Source organism: Rhinolophus sinicus, chromosome 16 (genome assembly GCF_057876585.1).
Source record: "Rhinolophus sinicus isolate RSI-liver-muscle chromosome 16, RSI-T2T, whole genome shotgun sequence".
Taxonomy (NCBI): Eukaryota; Metazoa; Chordata; class Mammalia; order Chiroptera; family Rhinolophidae; genus Rhinolophus; species Rhinolophus sinicus.
The window spans coordinates 102,989,781-103,013,452 of record NC_142516.1 but is presented as its reverse complement, the minus strand read 5'-3'; the positions used below and the strand labels follow the sequence as shown (position 1 = coordinate 103,013,452).

The 23,672-nt window shown below is 36.3% G+C and overlaps 1 protein-coding gene across 2 annotated transcripts in view; it reads left to right on the top strand.

Moving 5' to 3' along the window:
* Positions 1–9,161, top strand: part of HTR2A (5-hydroxytryptamine receptor 2A) — a 67,420-nt gene extending 58,259 nt beyond the window's left edge. For both annotated transcript variants that reach the window (XM_074329958.2, XM_019748071.3), the window contains one exon: positions 5,422–9,161. In XM_074329958.2, the coding sequence (XP_074186059.1) occupies positions 5,422–6,221 (800 nt within the window). In that variant the 3' untranslated portion in view covers positions 6,222–9,161. The remainder of the gene's footprint in view (positions 1–5,421) is intronic.
* The last annotated feature ends 14,511 nt before the right edge of the window (positions 9,162–23,672 follow it).

Sequence of the window (23,672 nt, the reverse complement as noted above, 5' to 3'; positions counted from 1 at the left end):
CTAATATGCAGCCAAAGTTGAGAATAACTGCTATATAAAAAAGAAAAGAGGTGTTGAGTGTAAGGATTTTAGTTTTTAAATATCTGTCTGCCCTCAAAAAACAATGTCTCACTAGAGGAAACTTAGACTTTGAGATTAAATAATGAAAAAAGAAAGAAAATATCAAGGTGTAGGGAATCACCAGAAAATGTGTGTGTGTGTATGTTCTGTGCCTAGGGCATTGATAAAATTCAGTGGTTATTACCCACCCTGAGAGCAGAAACTTTTCTGATGATCTGATGAAAGCTCTAGCTCTCTCCAAAACAATGTACAGATATGCAAATTTTGCAGATTTTAGGATTATCTCATTCTGCCTATGGCTAGTGTTAGGATATCTGATATAGTCATAGACTTTTATAACTACCCTAAAATGAACAAATAAGCACGTAAAAAAATCAGCCATAAGAATCAAGACTGAGTCTTGATTTTGCCTCTAAATTTCTATGCGATTCTAAACAAATCATTTAAGGTTGCTAGGCCTCAATTTTTCTATAAAGTGAAATTTTTATCTGCCCATAGGGCAGTGTGGGTAATATTTTTACAATTCTGTAAAAAAATAAATAAATAAATTGAGAGGAAATGAATATATGTAAAAGTACTTTGAAAATGTATGATTTATTATTTAGAGATATTCAGAATTAATCTAAGAAGAAACATACAATCCCTTAGGTAACTGACATGCTTATGTAGCTCTCATTTTTATATACATCTGCCTTGTCAGCAAACCATAGATTATAAGGAATTTAGCAACACTTGAGTTTTACAGTCTATACTAGAAGGATGGTGAGTCCCAGCTCCAGTTGCCCTATATATTCAATCGCTCTCTCCCCGTAGAATGATGATTCTCCTGCACTTTTCACTCATGGCACTTTCTGTCAAACTGCTAGTAAACCTATTCTTATAACTTGAAAAAAAATCAGCATGCGTTAAAATGCAAAGGAAAGGTAGTAGTTCCAGAGGAAATAAAACCTATGAACCAAAATTCACTCTTTTTCACAAGAGCACTGAAATATTTGTTTCTTTTCCCCTGCACCTTTTATAAGACCCAAGGCCCTGGGGACTCCCGTAGTCGTGTTCCCTACCAGAGGATCACTACCTAGTAAAGCAACCTTCTTCTTTCCCAAGGAAACAGTCTCAGAAGGACCTGCAGTCCCAAGATATTAAAGTGTAAAAACCTAAGATTAAGAATAAAGTTAATCTTTCACAGCAAGTGCTTCAGAATTACCCAGACTGCAGGCAGATGTTAACCAGGGGTATAAACTTTATGTGCAAATAAGCAGGGCTACCCTAAAAGAAAGACAGCAGCCAAAGCCTGTGTACTCCTGGTGTCAGTTTCCCATTCATTTCATTGTCTGACTTATAATGAAAAGAAATAAAAATGTGCGTGGAAGGCCCAATAGGGACATTGAATTTTGATTGCTGTTTACCACTCCCCAGAAAAATACATTAAACAAAATGCAGAGTCACATAATTCAAGCTACTTTCTGTCTGTTCATAAAGAAAAATGCTTTATGTGCAGAAATTTCAAGTGAGAGAAGATGTCAGGTCTCCAAAAGCAGCTATTATCAAACAAAACAGCCAGAAAATTAATGCACTGGAGATGGCTGTGCCTGCAACCTTGGATGTCAGCCAGCAGCAGCATCTCTCTTGGTAGGAGCGTTTTTGAACTGCTTATTTTACCCACAAACCCTGTCTAAGTGTTCTAGTTTTTTGACGTAAAATCTTTCCCCCGTTTTTATAGAGTATTGCTTTAACTGTTAAGTTATTCTTTCCATAAGACCTTGCTGACCCCTACGAGTGAGGCACTGAAAAAAAAAAATGATGTATGAGAGTATCTGGGATATTTTTGTTATATGTAAAGAGGAACGGACCATTTAAAGACCTAATCAGTCGATTCTCCCGACGCCAAATCAAGGTCCCCCTTCTAGACAACCTGCCTGTGTCCTCTTGCCACATCCACTTGGAAGTGGTTTTCATCCAAGGCAGCTAAGACGGGGACATCTCTACTTCAGTGGCATGACTCCATCAGCTCTTTCTGTCCCTGACCACAGAAGCTGAGCCTTTCTGGAAGGGTGTGTGTGAGGGTGTGTGTGTGTGTGTGTGTGTGTGTGTGTGTGTGTGTGTTCATTCTCCCCAAACAAGAACACTCATCTGAATTCCAAATGATTGAAGAATTTGGTGTTTTAGGTAATCCCATATTCTCATTAATTGAGAATTTCCACTTATATAAATCATCAGGTCACAAGCAAATAGGGCAAAAGGCTCTCAAGGTGGTGACTCCCTTTGTATGAATCAGGAATGTGCACACCCAAGATTTTAATGACAAAATAATACACCTTTTGTGGAGAGTTGATATTTTGTTTATGTGTATCATGACTAATAGTAATGGCTGTAATTCATCACATTAGAAAAGCCATCAACAGTTCCAGCTGTACAAAATTAAAATTAATTGCGTCCCTTTGTCACCCTGGCAGAAGCTAATAATTACGTCATTATTAACTATATAGTCAATTACCAAAATGCTTTTTAACTTCTTTTGGTTTAAGAAGACCTATTACGTATTAAAGTCTAGCACATATAGTGAACAAAATAGAACAAAATTAGGGAAAGAAATCCTAATGTACTCAATCTGAATAATTCTGCAGATTAAGCTATTCTTATGTTTATTTACTATTGGGAGAACATCGACTCTGGACTAAGCACCATACTAGGTGCTCTGCATATTTGATTCATTTTATCCTCACCACATCCATGGAGGCACGTTGGTGCAAGCCTCAGATGATAGATGAGGCCCTGAGGCCCACAGGAATGAAGTAGGCAGCCCAGGAGCACAGACTCAGGACCAAGATGCAAATCCAGGTCTGTCTTACTCCAAAGCATCTGTTCTGGTCAATGAGCAACTACAATGTCGAACAAAGACTTTGTAGATGAGTACAGGAAACACCTTTCACAGATATGTGTTCCAACACTTGGAGAACAAAACACTCTTCTTAGAAACCATGTCTTCACTATCAAGAGTTTTGTGAAGGCTAAACAAAACTGGTGTCTATCAAGAGTCTCAGAGGATATTCCTCTTGGAGCCATAGTTATCCTCTCTCTTCTTGGCCCATAAAATGTTTAGGCCAGGGACGGAGTGGAATGAAGAAAATGAAGAATCATTAACCACACTAAGTGCCCTTAAGAACAGTTCTGATGTCATTTATCTCCACCTTCCAAGAATACTGGGATGGCCTTACACAGACGAGTAACAAATACTGTCAATTAAATCTGTGAAGATAATGGAAAAGGTTACTAAGAAAAATCTGTGTTAAGCTTTACTTTAACTCAAGTTAATGTCCCCTCCTGGCAAGCACAGCCACTGTGAGGTGATGTGAGGTTAGAACAGTCAGGTCTACGGTTGGATAGAGCTGAGCTCTGAATATGCACGTTAGACATCCTCAAAGAAAGTTTTTCCAAGAGTCAAGCAAGCAGTAGGCCCCAACTCTGGAATGAACCCATGGTTTTGGCTGGATTGTGATCACTTATTAGACTCTAAAGGGTTGTCAGAAGCCCTGTTATACAGTTCTAAGGAAGCCGAAAACCTGGGCAGGAATTAAAAAGAAACTTTGTTCTTTCTCCCAGGGTGACCCTGTGGTATCTACCCTTTCACAAAGAAAGCAACCTTATACTAAGTTACACAGAGTATTTGATTCATCTTTCCTCTTCTTCCTCATCACCCGCATTCTTCTTCTGTGGCAATCACACGGTTGCTTTGGCCTTCCCCAGGCCTCTCCCACTCCCTGCAAACTGCACAATGGTGGTGATGGCCAGTTGACTCTCCCTTATGTAAGGTCCCTTAGCATGATTATTTACTCTGCTCCCTCTTCTGCCTAAGTCCTGTGACTGTAGGAGCTTTACCGGTTCCCCAAATTTGAGTGACAGAGCAATATACCATGAGCTTATGTTGCTATGTATTGCCTCATCCTGTACCTAATGCTTGCATTTGTTAATAAAAGTCTGTGGCTGCTTAATATTCTGTAATCTACCCTTATGAATGTTCTACTACTAAAAATAGACAATGACCTTTATGGGACAATTGGAAATTTGAAGACTGACTCTATATTTAATTACATTAAGGAAATATTAAATTTCTGTTCAGGAGTAAGAATGGTATCATGACAGTATTTGTTTTTTTAAAGAGCATATAGCATATACAATGATATATTTAATATATAACGTAATTATAGGTAATATGTAATAATACCTATAATTTACAATAAAATTTTTAGAGATTGAATTATATAATGTCTGGGAGGGCTGCCGCAGGTAAGGCTGTGAGTAAAACAGAATTGTCATTGAGTTGACCATTGTTGAAGTTGGGTAATGGGTTCATTGTGCTATGTTTTGTTTCTCCACATATTAGAATTTTTCCATAATAAAAAGCTTTTTAAAAGGAATCAAAATTGGTTAAAGTCACTTTTAATCCGCATTAGAAAATCATATTTTTCAAAAATACTTTAAAATATGTGCAATTTTTATGATTTAATGTTACATGGAATAGGAAGATCTAAAATGGCACATAAAATACTGCATATTCATATATATGCACATAAATGGAAGAAGAAACTACACAAAATGTAAATTATAGTTGCCCCTGGCTAGCAAGAATACATATTATTTTTCTTTATTCATTGTTATCTTTTTTAATTTTTCAAATTTTCTATAAGGAAAGTATATTATGTTTATAATTTTACAAACTGTGTAGTGTGTGTGTGTGTGTGTGTATCTAAAATAAACAGCATCATATTGTTAATAGTGATTATGTCTGGGTAGTGGCATTATTGATCCTTTTTATTCCTGTTTCTTTGTCTCTGTATTTTCAATTCATAAGTATAATTTATAATCAGAAAAAATATAGCATGAAAAATTAAAGCTAGATTTATTGTACTTTTTAAGTAAAGGATTATTTTGGGCAGTATAACATACATGTATAAGGAACTATATATTTTATTACATATAATTAATATATATTATATATTAGTATATATTATAATTAATATATAACAATATATTACAACTAAATATTATATCTTCCTATTATAGTATATATATATATAATGTGTTATAAGTACATAATAACTATTTAATATTTGTAAGTAAATCCAAGAGAATTTGAAATTCTCTTTGAAAGTATATGGTAAGCTTTTAAACAGTGTTGATATAACGTAAGTTCAAGACAATTTTAAGTCCAAAGGAATTTTAAATTGTCATTGAAAGTATATGTTAAGCTTTTAAACAGTGTTGATATAAAATCCTTTGCATGGCCACGACTATGGAACAATGTTCTTGCCTTCATGTACTCAATTCCTTAGTAATCATGTTTCATTTTCTATCCAACTCCAGGTATATCCATGCCAATACCAGTCTTTGGACTACAGGATGATACCAAGGTCTTCAAGGCAGGGAGTTGCTTAATCGCCGATGATAACTTTGTCCTGATTGGCTCTTTCGTGTCATTTTTCATTCCCTTAACCATCATGGTGATCACCTACTTTCTAACTATCAAGTCACTCCAGAAAGAAGCTACTTTGTGTGTGAATGATCTTGGCACACGGGCTAAATTGGCTTCTTTCAGCTTCCTCCCTCAGAGTTCCCTGTCTTCAGAAAAGCTCTTCCAGCGGTCGATCCACAGGGAGCCAGGGTCCTACGGCAGGAGGACTATGCAGTCCATCAGCAACGAGCAAAAAGCTTGCAAGGTGCTGGGCATCGTCTTCTTTCTGTTTGTGGTGATGTGGTGCCCCTTCTTCATCACGAACATAATGGCCGTCATCTGCAAGGAGTCCTGCAACGAGGAGGTCATCGGAGCCCTGCTCAACGTGTTTGTTTGGATCGGTTACCTCTCCTCAGCAGTCAACCCACTAGTGTACACACTGTTCAACAAGACCTATAGATCAGCCTTTTCACGGTATATTCAGTGTCAGTACAAGGAAAATAAAAAACCATTACAGTTAATTTTAGTGAACACTATCCCAGCCTTGGCTTACAAGTCTAGTCAACTCCAAAAGGGACAAAAAAAGAATTCACAGAAAGATGCCAAGACGACAGATAACGACTGCACTATGGTTGCTCTAGGAAAACGAAATTCAAAAGACGCTCCTACAGACAGTATCAACACAGAGAATGAAAAGGTTAGCTGTGTGTGATAGACTAGTTGCCATGGCAACCACGGAGGGCGCACTGAGCAAGTTTTCACCTATCTGGAGAAAAAAGAAAAGATAATAGAGAGACTGGCAAAAACTAGGCCAGTCTAGTGCAACCAACAATAATATCTAGATGCCTCCTTTTATTCCATCAGTGAAAAGCAGGGTTAAATGCCACAACATGTGCACTTCAAAAATGTTCTGACAGCATTTCAGCTGTGAGCTTTATGATACTCATTTTTAACATTGTAAATGATGTCTTTAAAATAATTAGCTTTTATTGTATAATTATAATGAGGCCATAAATAAATCTAAATTAAACTCTATTTTCAAGTGGAAACCTTGCTGCTATGTTGCTAATTGATGGCATGACATGGTTACCTACTGCTGTAAATAAAAATAGCTATAAATGGTGAAAAATTGGTTGAATATAGTGGCCTCTTAAAGAAAAATTATCTTTAAAACTTATGTATTTGAACAACAGAAAAAGACACTAAGGACAGTGTTATGAAGTCAGTATTGCTAAGATAATTAATGAATTACTTGACAATTTTTTCATTCCTGCTTTTTCATTGATGCCATTTAAAAATAGTCACAAAGTTGCTGGCATTTGCTGCAGTTCAAGTTAATTCTTCTCAGAAGTGAAAAAGATTTTAAATGTTATTTCCTAACTATTGCTGCGTTCTCTTCTACTACCTGTGCTTTAGTTTGAATTTCCAATGTGGTCTTGTTTAGTATTTGTTCTACTAGCTACACTTTCAAAAGGATAATTTAACATCACCAAATACATTTCTAGAAATTGCTTCTCCTAAACAGCACCACGGAGGCGTTTGGTAACTTGCTCTTCTTACGACTGCATCGTGCATGCGCTCCTTTCAGCAGTAAGCAGTATTAATGTAATTGTGTCAGGATTGAGGAATAAACTCAGGTGTTTGGCTACTGATAGCAATAGAGTCTTAGGACTTCTCTGTAAAACGCAGGTGATTTTCCTGTGGGCACCCATCAGGTAAATTGATGCTTTCAGAGCAATCAATGTATATTATTTACTAAAATTGTTCTTCTCTGGTTACAACCATCTACTGAGTATATACTATCTGTGAGGAAATGTCCTAGGTACTAAGGATATAAAAATAATTAAAATAAGATCCCCACCTTTAAAGAAAAATGACCTAATTGGGATGGTCCTTGTCAAAAATATTGACAGACATTTTTTGACAATCAATTCAACTTACTCCTTTCTTACCTAAGGTTTGGTAACTGGTTTGTTTCAACTCTGAGAGTAAGTTTTCTCAACAAGTTTGGTTGCCAATTAATACCAACCAAACCCAGAAAGGAGAAAATATCATTTGAGGTCAAAATTTGCAATTAGTTTAGAAACATGCATTTCAACCTTGACCCCAACCTATGATTACCAAAATTTTTAGCAAAATTTTTGTTCCACTTCCCTAAAAACTAATTCATTTATTACCCTCTGACACTGCACTCCCTAATTTTGAAAAAAAAAGGCAGTAATATAATACTTTGTAGAAAAGTTTGCCAAAGAAAGAGATTAACAGCAGTAAATTCACCTTGATAAATGATATTACTCTAGGTTAAACTGCACATTCTTATTGGAATAGATGTTAGATATGTGATTACGATACTAAAGCATTTCTATTGAATGAGAAATCGTTTTTTTGCTCTAAGCCATTTGAAAAAAATACAGACTTGAAAACTGAAGAATGTGAGAGGCGCCACTGTGTAATTTGGAAATGCATCAGGGCTATCCTAATTACATCCCTATAGATATATTTAAAAGTGTTTATTTCAAAGCTAGAATTTATAGTGAGTCGCTAGTATCAAGGCTGAATTTGATCTGAACTACTTTAATGATTATGCCATATTAACTGATAAAAATACAAACATTAAAAAGTCTCTGCTCTGATGTATTTTGCCTTAGTTTATAACTCTACACATCTCATTATATATTAGAGAAAAGATTGCAGATTCCACCCATGTACTCTCAATCTGGATCAGAATGAACATAAATGCTGCCTGACAGATATCTTTTGACTACATATGTATTACAAATGTGTATGTTTTTTTCTCCATAAGTATCTATTCAAGTGTATATTATAAACATGCATCTGTATATATGTACAGACATGTTCCCATGCACTTTATTCGATATTTATATATTTATATGGAGGAAAAGCAAGAGTCATTTATGAAAACACTCAGTATACACACGTATGCATGTTGCATCGATTTAAATGTGAATTCATGTTTTAATGTTTCTATGACCTTCCATTGCTGTCAAAGCAGATTAAAATGTAACAGAAGTATCAGTTCTTTAAATAAACTGGAAGTTGACCAAATTTTATGGGAAGACTTTAACACAATTCCATGAGGGTTGTGAAAACAATGGTCCTTATATATAGCTGATTGATCTTAAATAAAATGGTACCTTCAGGCCCCTTGTTTATCTGGGAACTTTCTGACTACTAAGCCTTTCTAAATATACCCCTTACCCCAGTGAAACCTTGAATGTTTATGGATCTGTACTTAAAGAACTCAGTCCTAGTAAGTACTATTAAGATAGAATGACCAACCTTACTCTACTTTAAGTTGGGTAATAGATTCTTCTATATTTAAAGAAAGGAATTAAATGCTATAATTAGTGAAAACTCTCAATTTAAAACGTACTTAATCTCTTGGCCACAGCGCCATCTCATGGTCATTTTTTTAAGTGGCCAAATGGAACTAAGTTACTGTACTGCTTTTGGCAAAGGGTGCTTCTCCCATTTGTGCATCAATGAAACATATTTATAAAGTGTTAAATTATTCTGTGCCATATGTAACAAAAAAGTAAAGACTATTTTATGTAATGGTTTTAATCAAGGCTATTCTAAAATATTTCAAGAGAAGATGAATAATTGTAAATAAAGTATAGTAAAAAATAAATGCAAAGTCCTTAGCTGTGTCTATTACAGAGAGTTGCCCCAAACTTTCCAGGACGTGAACTCCAGGTGTCATCAAGCTTCTCTGAGAGCAAAAGCCTGTGCTTCTGGAGCTCATTCACGGAGCTAGGACCCACTTGGTTGAGTTAGATTTATGGTCATGATCCAGTTTCCAGATATCTGCAGCAGACAGAAGCTCCATGTTTGATCGCTATCTCTGGTTCCACATAGCCTAGGAACACAGACAACCAGCTGCTGCTGTACCCCCAACACATGCACCCACAACACACAGGTACCTGTGGATACATTTATACAGGTATACCCCAAGACGTGCATGGTGCATTCACACACACACACACACACACACACACACACACACACACTTTCACAGGAGTCAGTTGCAGGAATTAAACTAAATCAAGGAGACACTGTATCATTGAATAAACTGGAAAATTGCCCTTATTCATCATTTCACCTTTAAATGTAAGAAAATTCTATGAAATAGGGAAGGTATCTTTTCCAGGTGTTCACAGCTCCATGTCCTGAGTACCTACCATGAGCTGACTGCTTTGCTTGCACCTGATAGAATCCTCATAACAAACCTATAAGATAGGTATTATTATTTCCTCTTTTTCAGAGATGAACAAACTGAGTTTCAGAGCAGTCAGTAACACGCCCAAGGTCACACAGTTGGCAAGGAAAATGGCGTATTTAAGCCTGGGTCATCTGACTCGGGAACATAAACAATTTCCTCTCCACAATCCAGGACAAAAGAAAGAACACTGGGTTCAGAACCAAAAGATGTAAGTTCCCATCTTAGCCTCCCTGTTCATTGGTTATATAAACTTGGACAAGTCACTGAATAACTCTGTGCTTCAATTTCATTGTCTCTAAGATGTAAGTGCCAGTACCTGTCCTGGCCAACTGACAAAGTCGCTTAAATAAGTTCATGGTTATGGCTGTGCTTGATAACCTATAAAACATTCTGTAGTGTTATAAATGTGTTGTTATTAAAACAAGCAAACAAACACACACACACACACACACACACAACTCAAAGCACCTACATGTTATTAACCATCAGAGCAAATTCTAGACAAAATTATGAGATAGGCAATATTATTATTCAACAGCTTCTACTATTCTCTTTGTGAATGTTTCTCATTTTTAAAAACTTTTCTGCTTTGCTTTGTCCTCACCATGAGGCAGAATTCCCTTTGTTGGTACTTTTTTTTCCTGCTTCCATCAAAACTTACTGATTTTATGTCCCATTCCCTCAGATTTCTCCTCTCTATTGGAACACTAATAAGTAATTCAAGGTGATAAACCATGGTCTATCACTAAGATCCCTGTATCTGTCCACCATGATGAATTCAAATGGCAGAAACCAAAAACAAACATTTTAGGCATGAAGGAGACAAATGAGAAAAAAATTGGGGCACAAGAAATGTTCTCCGGGTATTGTTCAAATGACCCACAGAAAAACAGTCAGTACCTTCAGACATTATATAATTTATAAAAGTTTTAAAACTTAACATGGAATTGTAATCTACAAATATAATGATGGTTTTTGAAAGAAGCATCTGTGGCTTTTAACATTTCATTCTAAACTGAGAACAATAATATTACTAAGCCATTTCTCAAGTTTTAGAGTCAATGGATATTTGCCCTAGTAAATATGCAGTAAGAAAAAACTTCTTTGTTAATTTATTGTTGTTATTTTTGCAGGTGGTTTGCAAAAACAAATGGTTTCCTTATTTTCTCTTAATGGTGTACACACCAATCTTAGCTCTGTTCTTTCTTTTTGCTATTTAACACCAGTATGTCCACCTGAGCCAACACATTATGGGAAGTTTTCATGCTCAGTTGGAGCTTCAGGATTTGCTGTGATCTCATTGCAGAAGAAGACTGAGACAGAAACCCAAGTCTCATCTGCTGCTACTGTCTTACCTTGGACAAGTCAAAGGCTCTTCTCCCTCAAGTGTAGAATAAAGGATTTAAAGTCAGTGACCTTTGCATGGAGTCTCTTCTAGGTCTGTGCTTATCTGAGTGCTAGGAAGTCCACTCAAGCCTTTGATGAAGGCAGATTCATGGGGAAAGAATATTCTGGAACTCACACTCTCACATTCTCTTAAATTCTTGAGATTGATTTCAAATAAATGACAGCTTTAACTTTTATATGGAAATCTTATGAAAAAAATTAAATTGTTTATGGCCTAAGGAGTTTCTAAGATAAGAGACCAAGAACAGATATCAACATAAATGGTTCCTACTATGGCATTTTTCTCAGTTAGCCTGTCTTCTGCACAGTTTAGCTGCTACGAGATATGGGGTTGCTCTTTGCACAGCCCCCGGTGCTCTCACTGTTATTTGAGTTCAAGTCCCTTGAAGGATTAGAACTTAAAGGCCCAGATAGATTTAGATAGAACTCATGGTACAGAGAAGATCTCTTTTTAAAAGCCAGATATTTGTTGAAAGTAAGCCAAGGTCATTTAAGTTTTATTTATAATTAAGATTCTGAGATCTTAAAAGAGTGTTTATTCTGGCTTCTAGAGAACAGTACAATATGTACTTCCTGTCCTACATTTATTTCAAATACTGAAAGGACATAGTATGGCATTATTCAGACCTTGTCTTAGTTGGGGTGACCCCAAGTGCAGAACCGAAACATAAACCTGGGTGCAAGTTGTTTATGTGGGAAGTGATCCCAGCAAGCAGATAGAATTAGGGAAGAAGTAAAAGTCTATATAAAGGTATGATATCAAGGGTACTGCAGACAATTAGCACTCCGTTCCACTAGTCGTAGTAGTTGGCTTGGAACTCTTCACCACATACGCAGCTAAAATCAAGGTTGAGATCTTGCATGAATGTTTTATCCTATTGGTGATTAATCATGGTCTCAAGAATCAATATGCCTCCTCAATAGAAAGTGGTATTACTATGGTTAGTAACAATTTTTAAATGGACATAGATTCGTATTATACCATCACATCTAAACTTATTCCTGAGACCCTGTGACCGGCACACACATTTCACATAGAATCAAACTCAGAAGCATTTAAGCATTTAAACTCATTTTAAGAACTCAAAAGCAGGTTGCAGGTAATTCTTTTGAACTTGTCTAAGACAGTTATAGCAGTCATTATTGTTCCTACAGGAATTGCAGAAGACCTAAAAAAAGATTCTACAGTCCTAATATGTAAATGATAAATTCTCTGTATGAGTGCTACTTATTGAGCCCAATTCTCTGTATGAACTCTATTTATTTAGCTTAAGTGATAGATCTGAACCAGGGGTGTCCAAACTTTTTTCAACATTTTTTACCAAGGGCCATATGTGGTAAAATACACAAACAGCTGAGCCACTCACTCGAGGTGAAGTACGTATTGCCTCACCTGGTTTATTTAAGTAAACTATATTTTTGGAATTTGCTGCAGGCCAATTAACAATGGATTGTGGACCACCGTTGGCCTGCAGGCTGCAGTTTTTACACCCCTGATCTAAACTATTAAAATTGAATGAACAAAAAGAAACATACTCAGTAAATGTAAGAGCTACAGGAGCTTGACAGCATCTAGTTCAGGCTCCTCATTTAGCAGAAGTGATGAAGAGCTAGAAAAGTTAGAGAAATTATCCAGGGTCACCTGGCCGAGCAGCATCAGAGCCAGCAATGGGATTCAGGTGTCATACTCCCTCATCTTAACTTTTTTCCTTTTATACGAAAAATGGATCTAAAAAGGTGTATGGTCCATATAATTATTTAGTCATATAACCAAAAATATATTTAAATCAGGTTGAGACCAGTGCTGCATACTCATTTATTCTTTCAACAGGGTTGTTAGTGAGAGTCTATTATGTGTATGTGATACGTAAAACATCATTAAGTGTGAGAAGTCTGGTAGTAAAATTCGTTTAAAAAATAATAAAAATAAGATATTTGGCGGGAAATTATCCAGTCCTCGTTATAAAATTCATGTTTATTTTGTTGAGCCCACTGGCTTTGTCACAAGTTATCATAATTAATATGTGGATAATTTAAGGCGCTTACCCAATGATGCCCTGTGAGAGACTACATCTGACAGACACCCCAGAGGCGGCAGTGCTGCTACCCTGATGTTGGTGTTTCAGCCAGTGTAGACCCTAGTGCAAAGCAGATTCATGTAGGTGATTGGAAAAAGTGTTAAGAATATATAATTTGGGAATTAGTTTCAAAGGAAACAAATGAAAATTAGATAGAATGTTCAATATCACTATCTCCACACTCCACTATTAAAGTTTTACATTCTACAACCCAGGGTTCACAATGGGGATATGTGAAAATGAATATCCAATAATGGAAATTAAGTCAACATAGATAAGCAAGTCAAGAAGAATTTTTAAAAAGAAGGAACAAGAAAACTAAAAAGAAATAAATTAATGATTAAAATAAAAACTAATTTGCTCAGCATGCACACATTTAATAATTCATCTATATTTGTAAGTAATTTTTAAAAATGAGATGGTGGGGTTTTTTTCTGAATTATCAGAAAAATTAGAAATGTTAGTTATTCATGAGTGATTGATTATGACAGATTTAAGACAATTTAACATTTTCAAGACAAGAAGAGTGATTTGCATGAAAATTTCATACTATATTCATCCTTGAAATGTAATCACCGGAGACCTTGACTATGATTAATTCACTCTGCACTTGTCTACAGTAGAATGTGGAAGCTATGACTCACATTTGGTCCTCTATTCATCCACCAGTCTAGCAGCCCATCAGGACGCCTCAAAAAACTAAATATTGTCAATCTTAGAATTATAATCATAATCATGATGTAATATCAAGTTATTTCACTTTATATTAAGCATAACACATAAAATATTGAAGCTGTGGGTATATTTGTGTAATCTGCTTTGAGGAATTTGATTTAATAACATTGAAAGACAAATTATTTCCCCCTTGGAGAATAATATTTACTTGAATTCAGTAACAGCTTATGTTGCTAATGGCTTTGAGTGGTCCTACTTTGTTCTAAGAATTCAGTCAAAGTAAACTTAGCCACTTGTAGGTAGATGATAATGTGTTTATAAAGCTAAATTGGCAGTTTGACATTTTTTATTTTTTTGAAACAGTGAAATTACACCCAGAACCATTTAATCTAGTACCTTCCTTATTTTGAGAGAGAAAGCAGAAGGAATGTAACAGGAAGATGCTGATGTCAATATTTGTTTACATTCCAACAACTATTCTGTGCTAAGGGCTTTCGCATGTGTAATCAAGATAATATCTATTTATGTCTCATGGAGAAATAATAGAGAAAACTGAGTCTCAGAGGGAAACTTGCCCAATTTCACCAAACTAAGGAGTAGAATCAGAACGCAGGTGCAGATTTGAATGACTGTTCAACTTTTACTATTTCCTTTTTCTACTATGTCAAAATCCAGGAAATATTTTTTAAATAAATGGCCAAATATTATATATTTTGGGTTTTGTGAACCATACAATCTGTCACAACCATTAACTGTGCTGTTATAGTATGAAAGCAGCCATAGACAATCGCAAATGAGAGGATGTGGCTGCCTTCCAGTAAAGCTGTATTTACAAAAACAGGCTGTAGACCACATTCGGCCCATAGTGCATAATTAACCAATCTCGAGACTACACCATCCAACAAGAACAATAATAATAATTAGAACAAATACACCAACTACAACATATACGACTACTACCATCACAACCATTTAGTTGAGCCCTTATTGAATGCCAAGTATTGTGTTAGGTTCTTTAATACATCATTTCATTTCATTTCTACACTAGCAACACTACATGCTTCCCACTATTATCGTCTCCCCTTTGCATACAAGGAAACCAGAGATTAAGTGACTTGCCCAAGTTCACACATAGTAAGTGATAGAGCTGGGTTTTAAATCAACATCCATATTTTCAGCTATTTGTGCTCTTTCTTCCCTTACCCAGAAATGCACGCGCACAACCCCATCATGTCTGCATCATGTCTGAGACTGCCTTGCCTAAGTTAAACTGAATTACGAAGCTCAACAGAGCTCTAAACTTGTGAAGATACAATTTCTCCTAAAGTCCCTAACTTGTAAATTCGACTTTGCTGAATAAGCAGAATTTCAACCCATATGTATAGCTCACATCAACATGATCAATTCTCTACATAAAGGAATATTTCTGATCTTATAAGATACATTCATGACATATTGATTGCTCTCCCTTCTCTTGGCTCATCTTCTGCCCAATGAATGTATCTAACATCAAGTTCCTTTTAAATGAAGAGGAAAATACATAAACTCTATGTCCTTCATATCAGTAAAATTATGGTCAAAAATAAATTTCTGATATATCCTTTCTACTTCTTACACTAATGAATAAAAGAATAAATTTGGGCTGAGAAAAATATACACTATTGAAAATGAGTGTTAGACATACTGATTAGTTGGAAAATCTCCCTCGAGTTCCTTCGGAGATGATGGAGTTTATTGTCAGGATGCACACAGGAATAAGGAAGCAGAAATCACTGACATCAAATAAGCCCACAGAAGCCCAGAAGGAAAAACACAATCAGCCTCGTACTAAATCTAAGGCTGCCTGAGTTTACACAGACACAAGTTCCTCCAAATTTTTAGAAAGATCATGGGCTTAGGAGTTACATAGACATTACTTGAAATTCTATCTCTACTATTTACTGGCTGTATGAAAAAATTATTTAACCTCTGTGAGCCTCATCTGTTAAACGGTGATAAAAATATCTTATAGAGTTGTAAGCATTAGAGATACATCCTTGAACAGGATTTGGGCTATTATAGGACATGTAATGACTATTAACATTACTAGCTAGAGAGCAAAGAAGTAATTCTGCTTGTTGGGAAGACCCACCTGCCTATCTCCCACAAAAATGAAGGCAAAAGGCCCTCTAGAGCTAACAAGCCATGGGCATAAATGACACATGCGATCTGGCAAGCCTCTCAGACTAATCTATTCCCATCTTGATTTTCCTATTGTCTTTATACAATAAAGTGAGTTATCAAGGGGAAAAAGTCAATTATTGTTTGGGACTCTTTTACCAGTATGGACTTAAAAGGGAGGCATCTCCTTTCCCTACTTCCACCCGACTCTAAAGGTCTGAGGGCTCCTTTTCACGAGGGAGCTGGTAAATCTGGGGTTGTGTCCTATCAGAAGCAGAGAAAATGGGGACTAATGTTTTAAACTGCAGCTGGGGTTGATGGCCTGTGCCAAGGTTTCCCTGAGACTCAGAAAAGTACAAGGGTGAACACTTCTGTAAATGACTAAGATCTGCCCTCTCCCTGACTAGGACCCTGGGAGTTAGTAAAGCCTCTGTCAGGCTGCCAATGAATGGCAGAGAACAAAAAACCAGGTGCTTTAATAAAGGAACTCCAGGCCTGATGCTGGTTGGAGGGGAGTGAGCTTCCCAGCCTCCCTCCACTGCACAGCTGTACACACGAGCATTTCAAAGTTTCTGGACTATAACCTTTGGATTCTTGTAAAGCAAGGAATGGGCCCACTGGTAATAGTGACCTCAATGGACTTTTCACCAAGCTTTGGGGGGGAAAGGGGAAATCAGGCCCAGATTTATTTATACTTAGAAAAATTGGTGATTTTTTTTTAAGTGTCATTGTATAGAGTCATATTAAACAGGAAGAATGTGGGAAAGTTACGTTTTCTTTTCAAATCTGCCCTTTGATGATATAGGAGACTCTCAGTCCCGCCTGCCCACTCAGAAGGTGGCCTCATTCTGTTCCAGGCAAACCATCCCTAAGCAGAATGATCCTTTCCTCACAGAGGAATTCCCATACCACTGGCTGACAGTATTTTGACATCACTTGGCCAGCAACCTCAGCTCTCCGGAGCAGAGCTAAAAAAAGTGTGAAAAGCGCTTCTCAGCAGCCAAAATAATTTTCATCAAGGTCACAGACAAAACTCTGCCCTCTATTCTATAGAAAATGCCCTCAAACCCTGAAGCAGACTCAGTCTATTGGTGTAATAACAAATATTATGTCACCCACAACTTTTATAAACTTGAAGTCCCATGTACCTCGGGCCTATTGTGAAAATAATAGGATCAGGGGATGAGGTGTTGTTAAATACTGTTGTCTGGTTTCTTGTTATAAAATAGACTAGAAACAGAAGATTGAAAAATAGGGAGGAAAATAGGATCTGAAGAACAGATTAGATATGTGACCACCATTGTTAAGGGGTACACAGAAAAACTACAAAGCAGGTAGTGGAAGAAAATCACCTTAGAAACTGTTTAGTTTCATTTCTGGTTACAAATCCCACATGCTTCATAGGCCCCTTAGACAATAGCGCTCAGTCTTCAGAGCACCCAGAATGTTGATTTAAAGTGCAGATTCTAGAGCTCCCTTCTGGAACTCTCTTTGGAGCTGTCTAGAGTTGGTGTCAGGAATATGACGTTTCTTAAAAGATCCTGGGTGTTTCTTCAATAGTTAGTCCTTAGGCCACTTTTCAGGAAATATTGACCTGAAGGTGTGACTGCACCCCAGTTATTCATTCCTTCAACTAACATTTATTTAAAATATACCCAGGTACTGAGTTGGATGCTGGGAATACAAAGATGATGGAGGCATGGTCTCTGCCCTCAGGAAGAGCACAGCTTAGTCGGAAATACAGACAGGTTAATAAAATCTACAGTAGTGTCATCAATAGGCACATACCAGGGGTGCCAAAAAAATGTATATAAGTGGACACTTACGTCAACGTTGCTCAAGCAGTAGTTTGCCATAATCAGAAGTGTCTGGACACAGATGGTAACCACTTTGAGCACCTTCTGTAATTGCAGAACTCAAACGTGACTTGTATTCATCTTTTGTTATCGGTATATATTTAGTATTACAATTTTAATACAGTTTCCTTTCTTACAATGTGTATACAATTTTTTTTGACACCCTCTGTATTTATATATATAGACTAGCCACATTGACAGCACAAAGAAAAGATGATAAACTCTACTTCAGCAGGGCTGAGAAGCTTTCACTGATGAGATGTTTGACTTGCATCCTTAATGAGTATGAATTCACTAAGCTAAATAAGAGAAGGGGCATTTTAATAACAGAGATGAGACCAGGCATGGGAAAAGTAAGGACGTTCAGTGCACTGTTAAGTCTTACATTGAGAATAAAGGAGGAAGAGAGGAACAGCAAAAGATGAGGTGAAACTGCGTAGGTAGGGGCCAAATCAAAGAGAACCCTAAATTGGAAACTTTCATGTTAGGAATCTCTCAGGTGGGCAGTGGGGAGCCATGGATGGATTTAGCAAGATAACATGTTTTAAAATTTGCACCTTTGATCACTGGAGCTCACTATTGAAGGTAAAGTTGTTGAAAATAAAAGTGTCAATGATTGGAACTGTACAGGCCAGAGCCTTATCTAAAGCAATGGTAGCAAGAGAGAAGAAGTATAAAATGTTGAAATTGTTTGCTAATATAAAGGATGAATTGGAAATGGGAGAACTGTAGCATCAAGCCCTCTGAAGACTAATACACAAGAGGCCTGCGATCTTTTAACCTCAATTCCGAAATCCTTTATCCTCAATTCTAAAGCGAAAAAAGCTCTGAACACTGAAAAAATAGTTCTTAATCACTGATTTGCTAGCAAAATCTGACTTACCCTAAAGTCTTCTGTGGCAAAACTTGCCCCAAACTGACATGAGACTATGTATAATTTTTAGTTATCCCACTTAATGTGACTATTTTATGTTTCACTGACAAAATATTAAAGTATATGATTCCTGGAAGCTGTTCTAGATCCTGCTGGCAATGTTACAGAATGTATGGTTTAGGGTCCAGTTTATCTTTATAAAACCAGAATAATCTGAATTCACAGACACATAACAGCAGAGAAAAGAGCAGATCAACAGGATTTAGCAATGAGCACAGAGAAGAGGAAGAAATCTTGTTTCTGGTTTAGATTTAGGACAATAAAAAGACTATCACTATCCAGAATGGGGAAGAAGGAGCCAAAAGATTAAGGAACATTCTATACGAGTTTAGGACTTTTCCAGTTCAAATTATTCATTTCCTTAAAATAGTGTTTAAATGGGTACAGTATACATATGTAGAAATCCATGTGTCTGGAACATCTCAAACCTCTTCAAAAATAGGTAAGTGAAAACAAAAACAATGCTTGATATTACTGTAGTACTTTAGACCTTACAGAGCACTTTCCTAGCATTATTGTGCTTAGTCTCTGAACAACCCCACGGCATTTTTGTTTGCATGTGGTCATATTTAGCTAAATCTTAACTTCAAAAAAAAGTATTTCATTTGTTTTTTACATATGTTATGTTTCAAAATATGTATTCAATACCAGAAAAGTCTCTACATGCAGGGAAAGGCTTGATATTCTGGGGAAAAGTGTCTTAGAGTCACACGTGGTCGAATTAGGTGTATTCCCACACTAATGTGACAATGTTAAGATCTATACTGAATTCATCAAATAATACAGCATTATGGGACTGCTGTATAAAATAAAGAAAACGGCAAATTGCACTTCTTTTCCTTCAAGAATTCTAACAATGTGATCATTATTTTCTTGTCAATCAGTAAATTTTTCTCCCTTCTATAAAATGCACCTCAGTCTATAATTGTACATCTGTTAATCTCAATTGCATTTATATCTCAATCTCCTGAGTCAAAACAAGTTTCATTGTTTCATTCTTGATTGCATTTTTCTTTATAATCTTGTATTGATCAGATGGTTCTATGACACTTTGCAGTGTCCTTGCCAATGGTAGATGCTAAGTATTTGTCTCTAACTTACATCTCTGACAAAGCTCATGTTAAATTGCATACATGTTGACAAAATGAAGACAAAAGTGCTCTTGGCAAAGGTGTCAGTCAACTATAACTTTTTAAAAAGTTATGCAAGTAATATAAGACTGTATTTTTCTTATATAGTCTTATATATAGCCATACTCCAGGACAGAAGGGAAGCCAGTGTAGCTGGACAGAACCACAAGACAAGTTCAGAGAGATAAGAGCTAAGGCAGATTACATAGGAATTTCCAGGCCCCAAAAGGACTGCATGAAACAGGAAATCATTGGACACTGTAGTACTTTAGACCTTACAGAGCACTTTCCTAGAATTCTTGTGCTTAGTTTCCTAGAATTATTGTGTCTTATATAGTCTTATATATAGCCATAGTCTTATATATAGTCTAAAGATTCAAATACACAGCCTCACACAGCAAAATGGAAAGGCTCGTTTTACAGCTGTTTAGGCTTTCCTACTTCACACCACTGACAATAGTTTGGTGCAAGTCATTCCATCCTGTATACTCCAGTTGTTCAAAGGGAGAATTCAATTATGGTTCCTTTTAGGTTCTCTTCTCTTCTCTTCTCTTCTCTTCTCTTCTCTTCTCTTCTCTTCTCTTCTCTTCTCTTCTCTTCTCTTCTCCCCTCCCCTTCCTTCCCCTCCTTTTTCCTCCCCTCCCCTGCCCTCATCTCTCTAGCTCTATCTCTCAATATATTTAATATCTTTTCCATCAGGATATTCTGCTGGCTCAATCTTCAAAATATATCCATCACCCCACACTGCTACCACCTTGGTCCAAACCACCATCATCTCTCACCTGGATGACTGCAGTAACTTCCTTCCTGGTCTACTGGCTTCTGTTCTTACTCCACCCTAAAAATCTATTCACAACCCAACAGTGAGAAGGATCCTTTTGAAAACAGGCATCTGCTCAAAAGTCTCCAATGACTTCCTATTTCATGCAGTCCTTTTGGGGCCTGGAAATTCCTATGTAATCTGCCTCAGTGCTTATCTCTCTGAACTTGTCTTCTTGTTCTGTCCAGCGACACTGGCTTCCCTGTTGTTCTGGAGTATGCCAGATCTGAGTTCACTTAGAGTCTCCAGAATGAAAACAGCCCCACCAACACCTTGAAGACTTATTGTTGGGAATGTTGGATTTCCAGAACAGGAAAATAAATTTGCATTGTTTAAGCCACTAAATCTGTGACAATCTGTTACATAAGTGATAGGAAACTAATACATAATCTACCCTTCATTTCATAGTAGCCACAGGCAAGCACCCCTCTAGACACAAGTGATGAAAGTGCTTCTACCTTTGAAATTTCACTAACTTTCTAGTGAATGTGTGGCTTGTTTGCTTCCTTGCTTATTTGTTTGTTTGTTTGTACTTTAAATATATGGAAACTAGAAAGCTGGCCTATTTGGTATATATAATCAAATCAGCATGGTACTGGCATAAAAACAGACACATAGATCAATGGAACAAAATAGAGAACCCAGAAATAAATACATTCCTATTTGGTCATTTCATCTGTGACAAAGGAGGCAACAATATACAATGGGGTAAAGACAGTCTATTTAATAAATAGTGTTGGGTAAACTGGAGAGACACATGCAAAAAATTAAACTGGACCACTTTCTTACACCATATAGAAGAATAAACTCAAAATGGATTAGACTTAAATGTCAGACCTGAAACCATAAAACTCCTAGAAGAAAATAAAGGCAATAAACTCTTTGACCTCTCTCTCTCTCTCTCTCTCTCTCTCTCTCTCTCTCTCTCTATATATATATATATATATATATATATATATATATATATACACACATATATATGTATATATATATGTATATATATATATGTATATATGTATATATGATATAGCTCTCCTCGGGCAAGGAAAACAAAAGAAAAAACAAACAAATGGGACTACATCAAAATAAAGAGTTTTTACACAGTGAAATAAACTATGACAAAACAAAAAGACAATCTACTGAATGGGAGAAGATATTTACCAATAATACACCCAAGAGGGGTCAATATCCAAAATAAATAAGGAACTCATACAACTTAACACCAAAAAAGCAAACAATTGGCTTTAAAAATGGGCAGAGGATCTGAATAGACAGTTCTCCAAAGAAGACAAATGGATTGCCAATAAATATGTGAAAAGATGCTCAATATCACTAATCATCAGAGAAATGCAAATTAAAACCACAATGAGATAATCACCTCACACCTGTCAGAATGGCTCTCATCAATAAATCAACAAACAAGTGTTGGTGAATATGAGAAAAGGGATCCCCCTGTTGGTGGGATTGCAAATTGGTGCAGCCACTATGGAAAACAGTTTTAGCTTCCACAAAAATTTAAAATAGAATTACCACATGATCCAGCAATTCTACCTCTGGGTAGAATTCGAAGAAATACAAAATACTAATTTGAAAAGATATATGCACCCCTATGTTCATTGCAGCATTATTTACAATAGCCAAGATATGGAAGGTACCCAAGTGACCTGCAATACACAAACAGATAAAGAATACGTGGTACATATATACAATGGAATATTACTTGTCCATAAAAAAAAGAACGAAATCTTGCCTTTTGGGACAACATGGATGGACCTAGAGGGTATTATGCTAAGTAAAATCAAATCAGGCAGAGACAGACTATTACCGTATGATTTCACTTATACGTGGAATCTGAAAAACAAATAAAGAAAACAGAAACGAACTCATAGATGTACGAGAACATTTTAATGGATGCCAGATAGGGGGAGGGGGTTGTAGGGATGGGTAAAAAAAGGGAAGGGATTAAGATGTACAAATTGCCAGTTATAAAAATAGTCATGAGCATGTACATAGGTAATAAAGTTAATAATATTGTGATAACTGTGTATGGTGTCAGATGGGTACTAGACTTACTCTGGTGATCACTTCATAAGTTATATAAATGTCTAATCACTACGTTGTACACCTGAAACTAATATAATATTGTATGTTAACTGTAATTGAAAAAAATTAATTATTAATAAAAAGTGAAAAGGAAAAATATATAGTTCCTATCTGTTCTAAACAATTTGCAAAGTTGGATATTTTGTTCTAGTTGTGAAACTCAGTTTGAAGAAAAGGTTCAGTGATTTATAGTTTTAAAAACTAGAAAGTGAAAAAAACAAAACTTTTTCATTTCAATGCTCAGAATAAAATCATTGTTTTGGTTAGGTAAATATTATCTTCAGTCCGAGTTCCAATTGATCCACAGGTCCACAGGTTCAGTGTACAAGTTAGTTTATTATGGCCAAATGGGCCTGGGCCACAGGACTGATTCTAGCGGATAATCTTCTGTGTAGTGTACATATTTATAATATCAGGTCCCATAGAGGTTATTTCACCAATTAGTATTTCCAGCGGGATGAGTCACAAAATTTGCAGCGTCCAGTGCAAATGAAAATATGGGGCCCCTTGTTCAAAAATTATTAACAAGGTGGCAAAAGAAAGATTAAACTAAGCAGAGAATTAAACCAAACGCAGGTCCTTCTGAGCTAGGAACCCTGTTCTGCTGTGCAGGTTGCACCACCATGAAACTAACCCTGCCTCTCCGATGATATTAAAATCTGCCCGTACAGCCGTTGGTTAAAAACATTTTTTTAAGCTTTTTGTAATCAGATTAATTTTCTCAACAGGCAAAGCACACTCACAATCAGTTTGGTTA